The sequence below is a fragment of the Styela clava genome, chromosome 3 (genome assembly GCF_964204865.1).
Source record: "Styela clava chromosome 3, kaStyClav1.hap1.2, whole genome shotgun sequence".
Lineage (NCBI taxonomy): Eukaryota > Metazoa > Chordata > Ascidiacea > Stolidobranchia > Styelidae > Styela > Styela clava.
The window spans coordinates 8,389,597-8,408,694 of NC_135252.1; the positions used below are offsets into that span (position 1 = coordinate 8,389,597).

General features: G+C 33.7%; 2 protein-coding genes across 3 annotated transcripts; one reads left to right on the plus strand and one right to left on the minus strand.

The window, feature by feature from the left end:
- On the minus strand, nt 1–9,597 carry LOC120342217 (uncharacterized). Of its 2 annotated transcripts, XM_039410961.2 has the most exons (10): nt 9,515–9,597; nt 8,758–8,893; nt 7,045–7,189; nt 5,551–5,678; nt 4,339–4,414; nt 4,007–4,063; nt 3,351–3,481; nt 2,696–2,849; nt 2,337–2,486; nt 1–756 (listed from the first exon to the last, which is right to left on the minus strand). In XM_039410961.2, the coding sequence occupies exons 2-10, from the start codon at nt 8,805–8,807 to the stop codon at nt 634–636; spliced, it is 1,014 nt and encodes a 337-aa protein (XP_039266895.2). In that variant the 5' UTR covers nt 8,808–8,893; nt 9,515–9,597; the 3' UTR covers nt 1–633. The 2 variants fall into 2 exon arrangements, with proteins under 2 accessions (XP_039266895.2, XP_039266897.2); XM_039410963.2 differs by lacking the exons at nt 8,758–8,893; nt 9,515–9,597 and adding an exon at nt 8,606–8,701.
- Nucleotides 9,598–12,266: 2,669 nt separating this feature from the next.
- Nucleotides 12,267–18,045, plus strand: LOC120342216 (beta-1,3-N-acetylglucosaminyltransferase lunatic fringe-like). Its single transcript, XM_039410959.2, has 7 exons — nt 12,267–13,104; nt 13,556–13,599; nt 14,115–14,231; nt 14,521–14,678; nt 14,934–15,095; nt 15,627–15,938; nt 16,419–18,045. The coding sequence occupies exons 1-7, from the start codon at nt 12,854–12,856 to the stop codon at nt 16,686–16,688; spliced, it is 1,314 nt and encodes a 437-aa protein (XP_039266893.2). The 5' UTR covers nt 12,267–12,853; the 3' UTR covers nt 16,689–18,045.
- The last annotated feature ends 1,053 nt before the right edge of the window (nt 18,046–19,098 follow it).

Here is a 19,098-nt window from a genome sequence, read left to right on the forward strand (position 1 = left end):
CAGACAACAAGCGCATTCCAAATGTTAGCGTGTCAAATTGTTTTTTGAAGTTTGCAGAATATGGCTCTACCATGATCTTGTTGGATGATTTATTCACTATTCATATCGCTTGGTGTTTTTAAATCGCAAATGATACGGAGATTCCTCATGATTACAAACTTTCCTTCTAACCATTGGATACATTTTGTCCAAATTACTTCAGTCACATTCGTTATTGGACACGTAGTGGACATAGCGATCGTTTTGTTGGTATTGGACACGTAGTGGACATAACGATTCTTTTGTTGTTATGTTGTTCTTGTTCATTGACACGTTTTGAAGAAATCGTTTTTCTCTTCGATTACTGGACCAATTGCTTTGAAATTTTCAGTGGTTGAAGATAGAATTTTTCTCCAGAAGGCAATTACTTTTTTTTCGCTATGACGTCATCAAAATTATGTGGCTCTATGTGTCCATATATTTGAGTATAGCTGTCTTGTTGAATGTATGTTGTAGAATGCGTGTCCATGTGCGACGTAGAATTAGTAATGATTGGTTATCATTGTCGTATCTTTTGCCATCGTAGATGTTGCTCGTTCAGCTTTTCCATTCGCCGTAAACGCGATCTTTTTGAATCATTCGTTTGATATCTGTTCAATCTGTCACCCGAGTCAATGTTGTATTTTCCGATTTTCGAAGCATCCTTGTTTGTTCCGACTTTGTCGTTACTTCTCCTTGACGATATAAATTTTGTGGAGCCAGAACGAGGTGTGATGGCTAGACCAAAATAATATAGTATTGGTAGTAAGTGATAAGTTATAAAGTATTATTAATAATTGCTCAACTTAATGCCGCTTTCCCTGAACTAACAAAGTACGGATTCGAACATATTGCAGTTTTCACAAAAGACATCAACCCACGAATTCCTCGAATAAAAGATTTGTAACATTTTCAACAAGAGATTCCATCCAATAACAATATTACGGGCTCATCCAAATTTTGGTCCTTTTGCCGATTCATCTTAACATTTTTTGCGCTTTCGTTCCCAGATGAAAAAATATTTATTTGTTTACCTGTCGAAGATTATGGTTTGCTGTTAACCTGTTACACACCGGTAAATAGCTACTGCAATATTGGCCATTTATGGGGAAAATAACGTATTTCAAGAGCACAATGAGTTATAATTTTGTTTAATTCTATAAGTTGTTTTCGTGGAAGTTATTGGAAATTAGTGCTTTCAAAAACCTATTTTTCAACGAAATCAATAATTATATTTTAGACGAAATGTAATAATCTATACGTTTAATATTTCATTTAAAGTCACAATAGTGATGAATCGATGGAAGTTAATCAAGAAGGTGAATTTGATCAAACATTGATGCTAATTCTTTGTTATGGCAGCATGCTCTTTCTTGTTTGGTTTCGTTCACTGCTGGAATCCTAGCATGTCTTGCTTACGAGTAATTACATGTTCAATGAAACTATGATGGACTATTCTACATTGCCCGAGGTAAAAGGTTTTGTACAAATCCGATATTTTAGGGTTATTATGCGATCAAGTCATATCTTAAGTATTTCTGAGGAACAGAATATGCCCTGAAGAAATACGGGAGAATAGTATTTTCATATATTCTGCATTTTTCAATTACAAATTACACGTTAAATTTCAACATAATTATTTGCTGTCTGTTCCGTTTTGTAAACGAATTTTTGTGTTGCTTGTAAATATTTTTTTTCGTTTTAATTTCTTAATCTTGTGTACATTAACCGCTGAAGAAATGCATCTTAACGCAACTAAGACTTAATTCATTTACTGGTAAATTTTATTAAAATAACATGTTTTGTGACAGTGTAAAAATTTTGTTGAGGTTTGAAATATGCGCGGTATTGACAATTTACACCAATGACTTGCAATTGAAATCTTAATCGTATTTTTGAGATTGGATCAAGTAATCAAGCGCCATGCTTGTTCAATGTTAATATTGCCGCGGGGTATTGCATATTCCAAAATTAAAACATATTTTACAAATCAGCTATTTGAGTTCAGTGATACGCTGAAACTATCATTTCAAAAGGATATGATACGCCCTTATATACGACAGCGACAGGAACCGACTGGCACTATTTGTGGCTGTATTACCTAAAAGCGTAAATAACAGCAGCAAGATCATTATCACGACTCGACGTTTGACAAGATACTTGTTTCTTTTCGATTATAACAATGTTTTTTTCGCGTATCGCTTTAGTATCAAATTCTGTAATATTTTTCAGCCGAATTGACATTTGTTGAAGTTATGGCAAGATGAGTCGTTGTCAGAAATATTTTATTTTGCCCATGTACTTTGAAAACAACATACCGATTTTCCTTCGTTCCACATGGATTCTCCACTTGTCTCTGAAATGTTTTCTTCCGAAACAAATTCGCCGCGCATGTTTTCTCGACCATTTGTTGCCGGGCGGTTTTTTCGAATGATTGTATTTGCAAGCCACAACACTCCGGCAGACCACTGAAATCGAAAAATATATAAATATTGGTGAACTGTTTGCGGTGTGATGGTATCACACTGAAGAATTTGCAGTCATATTAGATTATTATAAATAGAAAAAATCGCGGTGTTACCTCTATATACGCTTACACGTTCTTAATATAGCCTTTTATATTTCTAGGTACAGTTATTATGTTATGTTAACAATGCATGAATAGGAAAATGCATACCGCCATTTTATCTTTCTTTTTCAAAACTGCGTTCTTTCCCTCTCTCTCCATGTAAAGGCGTGATTCTTCTAATGCACCCATCCTTGACCCTACGTATATTGAAAGTACGCTCACCGAAACGGCGATTGAAGCCAGAACAACGCATGCAAGATATCTGAAATTGTGGAGCAACTTTGTTTAAAAAAATACCGAGTTAAATATTGCATATCCGAATTAATTTGTGTGAATGTATTGTTTATTTTGGCGTTGCATTTATTTTAGGTTATGAGATCACTGGTACAAACCAGTATACATCAAAGAGGGTGGAATGAATGGAACAGATTATATGGAACTGGATGGATTCTGATACTAATTCCCACATATATAAGTAGTAGTTGTCTATTTTTTCAGGTGTGCACAGCCCTCCTGATTCAGACCTAACCCAGCTGTATACTGTACGAAAGCAAGACATTATAAGTACATTTGACAGTAATTAAAGGAGATCTTGGTAAATTACACCCTCCTGTGCGTACTGCTAAATAGATGTTCAGTAGAGCAAGTAGGAAATGCAATCTGTGGTCTAGAATTCGAATCAGTCAAGCAACCATGGTGAGTGATGTGTGACTAGAAATTTCATTATCGCAGATTGACTGTCAAACCATACCAAAGTACATACATTCTGTATTTAAATAAATGTCCTTCGTGTTGTTTGTTTTTCAATATGAATGTCATCTGCAATCTATCATATTCGATGCAAAGAATCGAAGCCACGAAAGTAACCGTTGACGTCAACATGTAAAGAATGATCTGAATTACAAAATAATGAGTAAATGTTATATAGTTATAAACGTATCAGTTAAAAAACGAATAAATTGTATACAGTGTTCTGATGATTGTATACAAAGTATAATATTTTTTGTACAAGGTAACAATATCCATTCATGCCCCGAGTAAAAAATTTAAAAAAAATAAAATTTGAACTGTTCCAAGAATATTATGACGTCATGTTAAATGGGCTAATGGGCTTCCAAGACTTTCTGAAATCTTTTCTGGCAATTATTGTATTATATCCAATTTCCCAAAGATAAGTTTGTAATTTTGTCGGAAGACGAAGCGTATTTATCCTTTTCACAGTTTTTCTGGTACGGTAGTCTCTCACTGGTACAGAAAGTTAATTATAAATGATGATTAAATTAAGATATTCTTTTCATTTTGAGATAATCTTGAATAATTATAAGTTTTGAAAACCACAAAAACCTCGCCATTAAATAAATTCAAAAATAGATTCATCTAAAGTACAGGAAAACACAAAGAAAATTAAGCTTCGTGTACCGTTGAACCGCGACGCCTCCAAACGGCGATGAAATCCGTTGCAGCTGATGCCGCCAACTGTAAATACAAGATAGACAGGTCAAAAAAGTGAAAATTTGTATACATAGAGAAGTTAGTATTTCAACATGACTATCCGTAGACTTTTTTAAGGTAAATTTTGTCCTTTATATTTGCAAGTTGAAAAGATAATCGAATAGAAATAATAGTTCTCTATTTCGACATGCCTTTATGTACCTTGACTACGGAGGTCGCGTTGACTGAATGAAAAAAAACTTCGCCATAAAAGCTAACCGAGGAGATTGGATAAAATATTTAAATTTGGTTATTCTCACCATGATTCCTGTCCACACAGGCGCTAAACTTTCGTTCCCAATTCGTGTAGGTCTCAATTCCTCCGGTTCATCTTCCCTGGAGGAAAACATATAGTACAAATGCAGAATAGTTAAAGGGAATTACGAATCGTGCAATGATACATCTTTTATCGTAGCATAATTAAATCACTGCACTCTTCGGCAAATATTCCTCACTTGTTATGTTTTGCACACGATGGCTCAATTTGCATACACATTACGGGCTGAAAGTCATCGACATGTAACAACGTACGATGTTTTTCGGAAAATGATCCTGCCATATGACATCATTTATTTATTCATACAATTGCTGGTAAGGGTGCGTAAAATCTGGCAAAATATATCAAAATACAAATATATTTGAATACTGAAACGCGCGCTCTTTCAAAATAGATAATTCTTTTCTTCAGTTAGGTTTTTATATCAACAAAATTTTTGAAGTGTGACCTTTTTCACGCAAATTATTCGATAGTAAGGAAAAAGCTAAAAGCTAATAATTCATCTTTACTCTTTATTACTTTACTCAAATATCTCCTGGCAAGCCTAAATCACCTCACTCATATAATTTGAGAAATCTATTTAAAATCACATTTTCGTCAAAAAGGAAATATTAGATAATGTACTTCGTTTGTTTCTGATAGGCTACATGTACTTCAGTACAAGCGAAAATACTGCAACGTGAGCCAACCGGGTGGCATAAACGAGGATTGATAAACAACATACATAATTGAACAAATGTCCATAAATGCTTTGTTGTCAAGAAACATCCGGCAGTGGAGATATTCTAAGAATATTTACAATTTTATGCAATTGTTATGTATTCTCAATGAAGTTTATTAGCGCAAGGGTTGGTGTTACAGCAAAACACCCAAATCAGAGCTTGAAGAGTAACCTTTCTATTGCAATAATGCATCGTGGTAACCGTATTCAAACCATATAGGAAATATTTTCCTTTCAAATCTAAACTTTGGGTCATTCAGAAATCCGACTGATCCGGATCGATGAAAGTTTTGACTCCGACTATAAAAAATATCCGATTGGGCAATCACGGTGTTGCTTAGGTCGAAAATGTTACGGAGTTTAGGTCAGTTAAGGTTTTCACTGGCGACTCCGAGAAGTCTGTGATTTCTCCATATATATTGTTGCTGCCCGGGTTGTGAAAATCGAACGGCACAAATTATTTTATTAACTTACAGTAAAATAACATGTGTCAAGTTACGACGAGCTACAATAGAATCTTCTATTTCATTTTGTTGAATTTCCGCGCTGTTAATGCTGATTAATATTATCCCGAGGATGAGCATTGGAACAACCAAGAAGAGCTGAAATTATAAAAAAAAAATTCCAATGCAAAACCAAACACATGTCTCACATAACTGTTCCATAACTAAATTATACAACTGTACGCGTTATATAAAACTATACTACTAACTATACCAGGGGTTCTCAACCCCCCAGGTAAAAGGGCCGCATTTTGACCACAAACGATGCGACGGGCCACAGAATATTATTACCATGTATTTATTCATTTATTAGTCCGATACTGATGTATAATATGCTTTTTGTTTTCCTTTTTATGCATTTAAAAACATAGGTAATGGATAGCATTCGTAAGTTCGCAATTGCAATTTCTCCCCTAACGAGAACTATGACAGAATTTTACAACATAGGAAAAATATGATTATATCTCACAGCAACAATTATTTTTCAATTACAAAGACGTTTTACAATTGTTTTATTCTTAATAAGAGTTCTGAGTCTGCATTCTGTTCACAAGTGCTTTAAAATCTTTTTCATAAGATCACAACCAGATGGATATGCAGTTTATTTGCTTCGTTGACAAATGAGACACAAGGGTTTTCCATTTATCTCTGCAAAAGCAAATTTATTGTTCCACGCAGAGTTAAAAACCCTGTTTCCGTCGTTTACTTTCTTCTTCGTTGTCGCCATGACTTACTGCCTTCAAGCTGGACGCAGTGCAATACCGTTGTGAAGCGCATTTCCGAAGTTAGATAGAGGGTGCAATGAGCGAGCTAAGTAACTCAATTTTTACGTAACAATACGTAATTAATCTATTTGCTGTGATGACACAATCCACAATCTTATCATGCACTGTAAGGGTTGAGAAGATTGATACCGAATTTAAAAATCGTTTATATTCGTTACGTCAGATATTATGATATATGTTTGGGTTCATCAAAGATCTTTGGGGGGCCGCAGAATACGCATCGGTGGGCCGCGGGTTGAGAACCCCTGAACTATACTAATAAGATATAAAAGCTATAAATATATATAGGCAATTCAAGTGTTGCAAATCAAGTTTTGGCCTGATTTCCAGAACAAAAGTGTATCACAATAATTTAAATGGATACAGAGACTTTGAGACGAAATGATCTGAAAAATATGGTTCGTTTGTCTTGACCTGAACCGAATAACCTGGCTCAATTTACAACTATATGTATTGTTTTTGTCATCATCCTGTTTGCGGCCATTTCATTGTCATTGTTATGCGCCTTTTTATCCCACTCCTAACAATTTTCTGAAAAGACAATCACCAATACGTAGGATTATTGTTCCCTTTTGTCTTTTATAGCCTATACCGTTGTCCTCGGCATGGGATATGGTGGTCATAGGGTCTGGCAACAAAATGTTTTTTCTTATACAATTACAATCTATATCTTGTTTCACCTTGAATATTCCAAGAGTGTTCAGTACTTTACTTGTATCCAGATCAAGCACCGAATCAACGAGATGTTTTGTTTCATCTGGAACTCTGTTTGGAAGATATCTCATCTTTGTAAATGCCCCTGATTTTGTTCCCAGCACGTCAGTTCTAAATAATGATTTAAAACAAGAACAATGAACAAAATTTGTAAATAATGGTAAACTTCCAAGCGTGACTTTTATTTTAAAATGGAACAGATAAATGATCGGGAAAGCAGGAATGAAATGCAAAAAAAAAAATCAGGTCATCAATACATTAATTATACTGACTGCTTAATTGGATTACCATTATATAGCATTAAAGCATGAATTGTAAATAATTAACTTCAACGCTTTCGATGTTTCCTATAGCTAGACAGTTGAAATATATATTCAATGTAAAATAAGTTACTGCTATTTCTGATCCATTCTAAATACTGTCAAGCAAAAAAATTGACAAAAAAAACTAATTTTCCTAAATAATTTTTAATTTTATGTTTTTTGTGCTTAGATAAATTTGTAGAGACATAGTAGTGATTCCAGCCATAATCGTAAGAATTCCTTTTTTAAAACTAAAAATTTTCCGAAACGCATTTGTCTTTCAACATCAGTGTAAAATAAATTTATAGATAATAAGTTCTGCCTGATTTCTAGAAAAATCACATATCTATCCGACTTCTGATAGAAGCTACATACAGTATGATATTCTCTGAATTCTGACGAATTATTTTTCATGAAAGGCAAATATCTATCGTGTTCCTTAATCCTGGGCATCATTGATTTTTAGTTTATAAATGATGCTTGTGAAATAATGATTTTAATGTGAAGAGGTTCGCTGATTTCATGGAGATTTTACGGCTTTGTTAATGGCTTGTTCTCGCCGACTTGACGCATTTAAGCATCGATTTTAGTTGGATTGTTTTAATTCCGCCACCGGATTACATAAATTCCCACATATGCTTCCCAAATGTAAAACGTCTCGAAAACATTTTTCAATGGCATCGTACGCCTATACGTATTCGTTCTTTATAAGTACCATCCTCGGCTATTCAGATAATCATAATATGCTTTCTCTCTTGTTTATTTAATATGCAATGTCGAGTAAGTCTCATCACCTAACCAAATACTGATTTTTTGGTACTCCTGAAGTATGCGCACCAAGATGTCGCACAACCTGAACCCTAACCGGGTACACAACCTGAGTTCAGGTTGTGCGCATACTTCAGGAGGTCCAATTTTTTTTACCAGTATGAACATTCAAAAACGATAGCGTCGATTTTAATGGTGAAGGTAAATATTAAATTCAGAATTTATATTGATCGCATTTTGTATGATTTCCACTTACTACTCAAAATCGTATAAAAATAAAATCGTAATATAATAACCTAATCAAATATATATATATATATATATATTTATATATCCTTTCGACGTTCTTTACTGTTCACTCTCTATCACGTTGCACACTGTTAAAGAATATATATACCTGTTTTCGTCTATCCGTACCAGGCAAAATAATTTACTTAAAATCCAAACTTAAACTGACCTATCGAAATGTCGTCCTGTTTCTACGACAATAATCCTCCTGACACAATAAATTTTCTAGTCGTCTTATAAAGGTTACCTTGCGATTAGAGCTATTCACTTTGACATCGGAAGTACGGGTGTTATCATCAACAATCTCACGTGACATCTTACCTGAACATAGGACCATTTGTGGGCGAGCCCATTCTCACCGCTCCCATCATCTTCGTTTTTAATAATTCAACCACTTGATATTAAAATGATATTATCCCGGATTAGGTTCGATATTGCCTTGATGAACTATTATGCGCTTTAAGATATAAAATAAGAGTAAATAAACGTAATTTTAATTTAAAATTTCCCTTTTGGACGAGTTCATTATATCAACAGCGAAAATTATCCTCCTTATTTCTCGAGGCAAAACAAGTGATGACAAGAAAAGGAATACCCGTTGTTTTAATTCATTATTTAAAAGAGCATCCGCGAAAAGGTTTTTAAAACCCTCGTTAGCTAATGTTTTATTCATATACTGGCGTGTGCACTTTCCTTTAAGTTAAGTAAATTCGTGATGAACGAGATAACAACATGAGTACTTATTTCACTTTCAATATTACTCAGAAAAAGGGCAGTTAATTGAAAAAACCCATTTGGATACAGTTCCAATCTGAAATGGGGTTATGTTGACAAGCTACCAAAACGCAACAAATTATATGCATTTTGTAGTGACTAAATATAAATAATCAATTTCAGTGAATTGGGTTATGACAAAATAGTATTGAGAAGTTATTGTACACTCAACGGGTAAATCTCTGTCGATCTTCTGTAAAAAATTAATGAGTGTATAACTGCGTAATATTTGATTATAGATATTATATAAAAGACGATTATACTTTTCCTAATAATATAAGAAGATAATAGAATAAACACTTACCATATAAATCACCAACTCATTCGGAACGATCATGAAATTTGTGACGATGTATTACTACATACAAGCATCGATTTTTCTGTGTGTTACCAGCTCTATATTTTCAAAGTTATAAAAAAATGTCGCTGTCACATCATATCAACGATCGATACAGTACATTTATTTAACGCGATAATAACATCTCCTTACGGTAACGCTTCTGTTGAACAGTAAGTCATGAATAATATTAATAAAAACCTTTGTTAACTACAATCAGCTGGGAATTATTGAAAACTAAAGATTGCATCTCATAAATTTGTTGCAAGTATGTCTTTCATCATTAATTTATATAATTTGATGAGATGATATTTAAGCAATGCGTTGGAATTATAATACCGATAATCTTCTACGTGACTTGTAATCAGTTCGGAAATTTTCGAAAACAAAGTGTGTTCGATTTTCTTTACAATTTGGGAACACTCACTTCAAAAAACACTTCGGTATTCCAAACCTTTGTTTTGTATAGAATATAGAAATAATCATAGTACCAAAACACGATGAAAGCTTACATCGATTGGAGAAGTCGAGCATAAGCGAGTTTGTTAAATATATAAATCGCAAGAAGCGTATTCACTACGTATTTGTATTATTAAGTGAATCATTTTTTTAAAAATCATGTTACCTTGAACTCTATAATTTTGTCAAAACGTTATAATTTTTGGAAATACAACCTTTTATTTTTTAGCGTAAGAAATTACTCGTTTGTCGACAATAAATAGATGTTTCCTTAAGCATCAATTTCTTGGTTTACTTCTGTAAAAATGGCTATAATGAAGATGTCAACAGTGACGTAACAGTTGAAATTTTTGCTGCGCTCATACAATTTTTTTCACTCAGACAGATTTTCAGGTATATGATGATAAAAATTATCTCTTTTTTGTAGTTTTGTTAGCTATTTGTCAATTTTTAGTTGTGTTTTCTATAGCCGTAGGTATAAATCAAACTAAGGAATGTTCATATTTCCTTTCAAGGAATCTAGTTTAGTTGTAGTTTTCAAAAATTAGCCCCTGTAAAGCTGTCGAAGTCTAGGCTAAAATTAGCTGTCAGTAGTTTTGCAGTACTTTTGCTTTTGATAAAATATTTGAATCCAGCATATGATATAGTTATGACCATGGAAATAAAATTTGTAAACGTCAACTCGTGCAAAAAAGATTGTCTCAAAATAAGTATTAAATATTTTGCAATGCTAAAGTATAAACAGAATAGTTCTGGAGTCAAACCACCTTATAACTTGGACTTTTCTAACATTTCAGCTGATATTATTTACCATGAAATATTATTCTTGTCGGTTATTTTTATTTTTTCAAAATTTTTCTTGGGAGTGCTATACGGTGCCGATATTCCACACAAAATTTTACTTTTTTATAATTCACGACAATTCTCTCAGCATTTCATACATTCGGTACAATATTTCAAGATCTCATTTCTGTGCCAACTCAAATATCAATATATTTTTCACATATATTTTTTAAATTCTGATAGGATTTAATTAACTGTTCCATAGAAAATATTAAACAAGACGTAATATACACCAAGTAAAGGTCATAAACATTTTTTGTAGAAAAAATAGCAAAAAATTGCTAGACAAACTTGTGGGTATTGTTGCTGAAGGGTTTTGTACAATATTTATTCGAATCGCGTGTCGCTTTACATCGATCTTGTGGTTGGACGCTCGCATTTATGCTTGAGCACTTACATCATTAATATTCAAGAAGTCGGTAAGTGAACAGTCGGGATGTTGGCTATTAAGTCAACGCTTCAATGTGATTGAATTTTTCGATCCTCGAAAGTAATGTGCAATTTCAGTAAACCTTGAAATGTCATCTCAGTTCATTTATTACAACGATGTTTAAAAGAAATGACAATAAAAAAGCTTAGAAGTTAAAAAATGAGTACGAGTTAAAAAATTAAGGCGAGTACAATTGAAATTGTGATATTGCGTGCATAATAAGAAAAAAAAAATACGTAAAATATTAGAATTTTTAAAGTTACCAATATAGTTCTCTCACAGTTGGAAGCTGTGAAGCTTTTATTGTAGCAATGCCCATGTTACCAAAGGTCTCTGCTTGTGGGATAGTATTTGATGTCTTTTTCAAGAAAATTATTCACCAGTATTTTAATGTTTTTGATTCGTGAGATATTTCGCCATGTCAGCAGAGTTAATATAGATTATTTCAAAAATTCGGAAGCTGAATGGCATGGTAATAAAATGTTATTCAAGCAAATAGCGGAAACTTTTTTCAATAAAATTCATTAGTGAATTGATCAATAATAACTTCAACCATTTTCTAAAATGAAGTTGAAATCCATGATGTTTTTACGAAATCAACAAACAATTACTAGTAAATGAATTTTTTCAATTTTGAAAGCTGAATTAATATTTTATTTTTATCCGATTCAAACTAAACATATGTTTTTTGCACATTCCATGACAAACGGTTGAGCAAATATACCAAAATGTCACAGTAAAGATCAATTGCGCACATTCGTAGTATACACTATACATAACACATCCCTGGCAGAATTAGTTCAAGGTGTCGCTGTTGAAATGTTCCTCGCATACTAAAATATACACGAGTTGTAGCATTTAGAAGACATCGCCCGCGGGTTCATTTTGCTTGTCAAATTTAGCCTGAGTCGTATTAGTCAGGTAGGAAGAGTTGAGAAAATATAGTAAATAGCATGAATAGAAATGCTATGGAAACACAGGATCTATTATCTAAATCTAAAGTTTTTGATACTAAATCTATATATTTATAAATACGTGATTGTCAGATCGAGACCATTGGTGAGTTTATGTTTTTGCCAACTTAACGATTTATCACTACTAATAGAATATTCCTGTCAGCTATTTTCAGAATGAGGAAGGATAACTTAAATTTGAATACGAAGTGACCCAAATGTTTTGGGGGTCAAAACTGTGGTTGTTGGCCATGTTGAGGTTGTTGGTTATTTTTATTTTTTTAAAAAAAATTTTCGAAGTGCTATACGGGGCCGATATTCCACACACAATTTTAATTTTTTCATAACTCACGGACAATTCTCTCAACATTTCATACATTCTGTACAATTTTTAAACATTTTGATGACATTGCGATACCCAGATTAGTCAATTGATTTTCGTGTCCATACATTTGAGCATTGTCCCTTTGTTAAAAATGCATTCATATTTTCGATTTGTGCATAGCTCCCCTTCGACTGGTTTACAATCAAATGCTAGTTTTACTACCATCGAAAAGGGTTTAGTAGAAAATAAAATCCACTATATTTTTCATATATGTATATATAATAGGAATTCACATAATGCTATCTATACCCAAACAAAATGTTAGATCGAAAATATCTGTGCTTGGTGTAGTACAGATGATTTCCGCTTTAACCATACTAAATCTGCTCTTTACGATCTTGTCGTTTTTTAATGTAACGGATGTGGAAGAAAACTATGATATGGACCAACCTATGGAATTTGGAAGATATCGTGACGAGAAACTTAGTATCGATGTTATCCCAGGTGCACCATTGATTATTTTGAAACCAGAAGAAGTTTTCACAAGGTAGCGTTCTTATTTGTTAATCCTCCGTGCTTGCCACGTGCCTAAGCTAACTACTTTTTGATAAACTATTATTGCAGATAGACCGAGCATGAAGTCTCCCCCTCCGTCTGCTATATTTAGGACGAGTTCGGTTACATTATACTTATAAATTTGAACAACAAATTGTTTCACTTGCCAGATATCCGAAAAATTTCACAATCGATTCGAATATAAAATTTATCATCATCAATTGTTTAGGATTCAAATGATAATTTGAATTTGTGCAATTTATGTCTATTTAAATTTTACTCAATTTATTTATTTTCAATAAATTCACTCGAATGTCTTGTTTGTATAAAAATAAGTATCAAAATCAGCTTTCATACGACTATTATTTGGAATCTTTCACTTTATTTGTACCTCACCCAATTAGATTATTATACATAAATTTTTTATCCTTGCTGTTTTTCAGAGTAAGTCGTAAAAATCATCATGATAATCACAAGTTCGAAACAAGTGAGTGAGCAACTTATTTTTTAGATTTACAATATATGTTATATATATATATACGTATACTGATTTGGTAAAAAAGGAAGTTGAACCCAAAAAGGGAAGCTCTACCCACAATAAGCAGAAATCTACCGCAATTTAACCAATTACCGGTACCTAATTCTATCGAACCTTCTCTAGAGAGCTTCACATAGCTAAACAAATTTGCGTATCGTTTGCAAAAGTTTGAAAAAGGAGTATTTTTACGCCAGCAGTTCGGGATCTACTGTTTCCTTGATGACCAAAAGCTCGATATTTTTGTTCAACCTATTTCTAACCACCAATACCGATTGCATTATACATATACTGTGCTCAGTGCTTAGTTAATTACATCGACAAATTAATTTTTATGAAAAAGGCACATTTAACGCAATGCGCAATGATTTCTGTTCTGTTCCGTGATCTCCGTCAGGTACATACGACGACTGACTATATTGTAAACTTTGATTATTAACGATTTTTAACTTTGCTATTTTACTTAGTAAAAAACGGAATATTTATGAGCGTTCGAACAACAAATAAATATCACAAAAGCAGATTAAAAATCCTATTGGATACATGGATTTCAGAAGTTCCAGAAAATACTTGGATTATTACAGGTAAATTTTCAGTTGCTGAATGAGATTCAAACACTTCGAAGGTTAAATGATAACAAAGTTTTACTTGTCATAGTGATGAATGACATCAATTACAACTTCACTTGCTATATACAGAAAAAGTTGTGCTATCAGGAATAGTGTTTATCCTGAGTGGACTTTAGCAAAATTAAAATGGCAATATTGTAATATATTTGCATGTATTCTGATATATACCCAGCAAAGATATTTAACTCACCTTCCCGTTGACTCGAAATATTTCGTTAAATTTTATGTCAATTTAAACACACAGACGAAGAAGATGGATGGTTGGTGCAATATATCAGAGATCACTTCAAAAATGCAAAACCTCATATATTAAATACTCATTGCCCGACAACTTCAGAACACAAATGGGCACTTTTGTGTAAGTTACACTGGGAATATCGGACTTTTCTGTCTTCAAACAAGGTAAGTGTGTCTGTCTACTCTTGATCATGGATACGAGAAATTTTTGGCTCCCATTCCAGATGCTAATTCTGTGTTAGGAAACTTAGATTCAAATTAACCTATTTATTTGTTTAAACTTTATATGAACATTTCAGGTCACAGACGTCTGATAATCCACATATGACTTGATAATTTAGAAGTCTTGGATTTTGGCATGGTCTTGAAACAGACAACTTATAGTAGTCCTACGAACGATTAATATAATTTTTATTGCAGTCATGGTTTTGTCACTTTGATGATGATAGTTTTGTTAACATTGGAATGCTTACAAACTTGTTGAGTTCTCATTCAGAAGATGATGTCGTGTATATTGGACGAACTCCATCAAAAACTCCAATTACGGCAATGGCATACGACACGGAAAATGTGGAGCCAGAAGTAAGAGATTCTTATAAAAGCAAACTGTTAGGACAAAAATGTCACCAATTTTTCCGAGTTATCGTCTCAACATGGTGTTAATATAGCAAGTTACCTCGTTTCTTCTTCGCGTCAATCGCGTGCAAACCATCACTTTGTGTCATCGAGTACGCCAGTCACATAGACTTGGTGATGGTCAAATATGTTGGTACAGCATACTGTAAATTCTTGGTTCGACTCTTTGGTTAGTCAGCAGTCAGCTCCTGTCCTCCACCTCATCAGTATTCAGTGAGGTAACACATTTTGTAGGTTTATGACGACGCCAAATAACTTGTACCTGACTGCTTGCAGAAACGGTTGTTCGTAGAAAGATTCATTTTGTCTTCCCGTACAGTTATGGTACCAATTAATGATATAGGTCCTGTTGCGATTTTTACTTCGCCCCTTCGAGGCATAAATAAAATACCAAAGGTCCTAATCCCAGTCCGCGTTATAGCTTTATAACGCGATTAGCGATTTTTCAAAATAATTGCATTGGGAAATATTTTTCAGAGCTTCGGTTTTAACGAAACGACAAATGAGACAACGTGGGTTATGCCACAATCAACATTTCAGCGAGTAGCATTTCATTATGCATTGGGCGGTGCAGGTTTTTGCATATCTCGCCAACTTGCTGTCGACATGAAAGAATATGCTCTCGGATCACGGCTCATGCACATGGCTGCATCCATTAATTTACCCGACGACTGTGTATTCGGCTACATTATAACACACCAACTTAATGTGTCTCTTATAACTACGAATCTCGTGCACACTCATATGGAGAATTTGACTTTGATTCCGAAATCTTCATTACAGCAACAAGTAAGTGTAAAATGCATGATAAACATGGCGAGAGAGAAATTTGGAGGTTTTCTGAGTATACTTTCATTTCGTCACATAGGCCAATTAATAAAATTCTAACAGTGACGTAACAACTGAAGCTCGTTTTCGCGAAAATACTCTCTGAGTGAACATAATAATTTTTCTATGATATGAATAATTTTTCTGGGTCCAAGGGTCGGGGGAAAATTTCTTAACTCGTGCCCTCTCTCGTGGCCAAAATTTAATATTACGCTACATTTTGTACTATTCTGTTAATTAATTAGGTTTTGCATTATAACAGCACCTTTTTCTCTTTCCTTGTCGAGCACTTGAATTCGCCATTGAATATATATATATATATAGGTATTCCAAGTCGGTTTTGAACGACAATCTTAACATGCACCCTCTTCCGTTTCATTTTGCTCAATGCTATGCTGGAAATATTTTTTGAGAAATGCGTTATTCTCTTGTCTTGGACAGGTGACGTTAAGCTACTCGCTACCAGAAGAAACCAGGCACTCCGAGATGGAAAATATACGCGATACGAAGAAAAATGTAGTTGAAAACGCTGAAAACTCTGTATTTTTTCATCGAAATTTATCAGATAGCAATGTCATCAAGCCGAATCTGACTAAACCAAACGTGGTCAATTTAAACAAATATTTTCCCGCAAAATATGATCCAACTAGATTTTATAACTTGCACCAATTAGTTTACATCAGGGGTGTCCAACACGTCGATCGCGTCTGATGTTGAGTTTTGTTGAAATACCACCAAATATTGCCTCGAACCAGTTGTGTGTTTTCCAACAGAAAGAATACAATACTTTACATGCGCAATATACACATACAGTATATACGTGACAAATGCAAGTTTTTCCGCTGCCAAGGTTCTAAAAGGAAATGCCGAAAATCGCGTGTCTATCTCTCGACTGACAAACGATCCTACAATAACTTCCGCAGTAAGCGAAAGTCATTGCCTCACTCCAAGAGTAGTGTGATAAATTTTAGTCGCAATGTTAGCAGTGGCATCAAAATGCCTAATTTTGTTCTAATTCTAAGCAAGCAAAGAATCGCGTTTGGAGAAAATTGTAAATTAGATAGGCTACTGAAGTTTGCGCAGTCATGTAACATTCATTCAATATTTATTTTTCGCTATTTGGATAATACTTGGCAAGGTTTCTTGAAGAATTTTCAACGCTTACGAATAAAAGCCCTTTACCTGAATTGTATGATTTAAATAAATAAATAATGAAGCATTTACTCCGGGTACAATTAAATATTCAAATCAACAACCTAAATGGAACACAAAAAATACAAATTTTGAGTCGATTTTAATAATAATGTGCCCTCAAAGCCCTCTTATTGGCAGCGGTGGACTTTTTTGTATGGGCGTGTGAGGTTATCTGCACATTCAGTGCCCATTCGTGTTTGTGTAAGACCTTACTACCGATCAGTCGATCGCGATCTATTTTGAAGATTTTAGTCGAAAGCAGGTTGGCCACCCCTGGTTTACACCAACGATTATGTATGAGAATCCGACCATGAGCTTCGCCAAATCGGAATACATCAAGTATAAGGGTAATAATTGCGTAATGGGCAATTGTGCAATCAATACCATGTTTCCCCGAATATGAGACAGGGTCTTACTTAAATTTTCTTTCAAAAAATAATACTAGGGCTTATTTTGGGGGAATGTCTTTTTCATTTATCAAAAACAAAATTACAAAATAGAGAATCACGTGATTTTCAAATATACACAATATGAATCGTGGCGAGATCTTCACGTTATCTCAGGTAATTAAACCTTTTCCTCTTCTGTACGTTTTAGATTAATCATTTAAAACGCGTAGAACAGATTTCTTGCTATCGACTAGGTCTTATTAAGGGATGGCTTATATTCCGGGAAACGCGTTGGAACGTTCTCACTATCTAGTCTCGCTTAACAATTCAACACACATACAAACTAAAGCGAAAATATTTACGCGTCACAATTTAAATATTGAGTTGTCACGAAGCTTCTCATGTTTTTACGCAACTATACCGATATAGAAAATATTTTCGTAAACTATTTGCATATTAATTTTTGAACGAAGACTGTAAGAAATTTATCGCTATCGACTAGGTCTTATTAAGGGATGGCTTATATTCCGGGAAACGCGTTGGAACGTTCTCACTATCTAGTCTCGCTTAACAATTCAACACACATACAAACTAAAGCGAAAATATTTACGCGTCACAATTTAAATATTGAGTTGTCACGAAGCTTCTCATGTTTTTACGCAACTATACCGATATAGAAAATATTTTCGTAAACTATTTGCATATTAATTTTTGAACGAAGACTGTGAGAAATTTATCGACAACGAGCACATATGACGAAATTAAACTAAACTACATTTTTCTACTAAATGTTGACAAGAATATTGAAGTTTATGCATGCTATCGTTTCTAAATTGATTATAAATTTATTTTCTTTCAGTTCTCCTCTCTTCTCGTGTGAAGGGTAGCATCTTAAAAACTTTTGTAAGAAAATTAGTGTTTGAGCAGAAGCAACAGCATGAAGAATGCAAAGAAAGTGCTAATAATACCAGACATTAGACAACGTACTATTCGTTTGAATGGATTTTACAAAATTGTTAATAACAATATAGAAATTCACCAGATTACTGGTTATAAGATAGCTTGACTCAACCCGTTTAACTCCACCTGAGTTAGTTATTGAACAATGACTTAATTGCTCTGAACGTATTAGTCATCAGAGTAACAACCCCTAATACTTAATAAGTCGTGGAACAGGAAAGCGGGAAGGATTTAGCTAAAGGCCACAAATAGGAGTAACAAATATAGTAAAGATAATGACGCGATGCAAACCATCAGCCAAACACGCCTACAGTGTCCCGTTTGAGATAAATAAATAACAAGTTCTGCGTAAATTGATTCTATTTCTGAACAACATCTGCTGAATTGCCAAGGTTCTCACTTTTAAATATTATCAGTCATTTATATCATGTAGTTTATTTAGTTATAGTCGCGTTGTTCAATTATCCAATGCATTAGGCATCACCCACGTTTGTTTTTACTCTGTACTGTAGATAGATTAAATTGACAGAATGTCAAGAATTACAAAAATATGATAATTTTACAAGTCGCTTCATAGT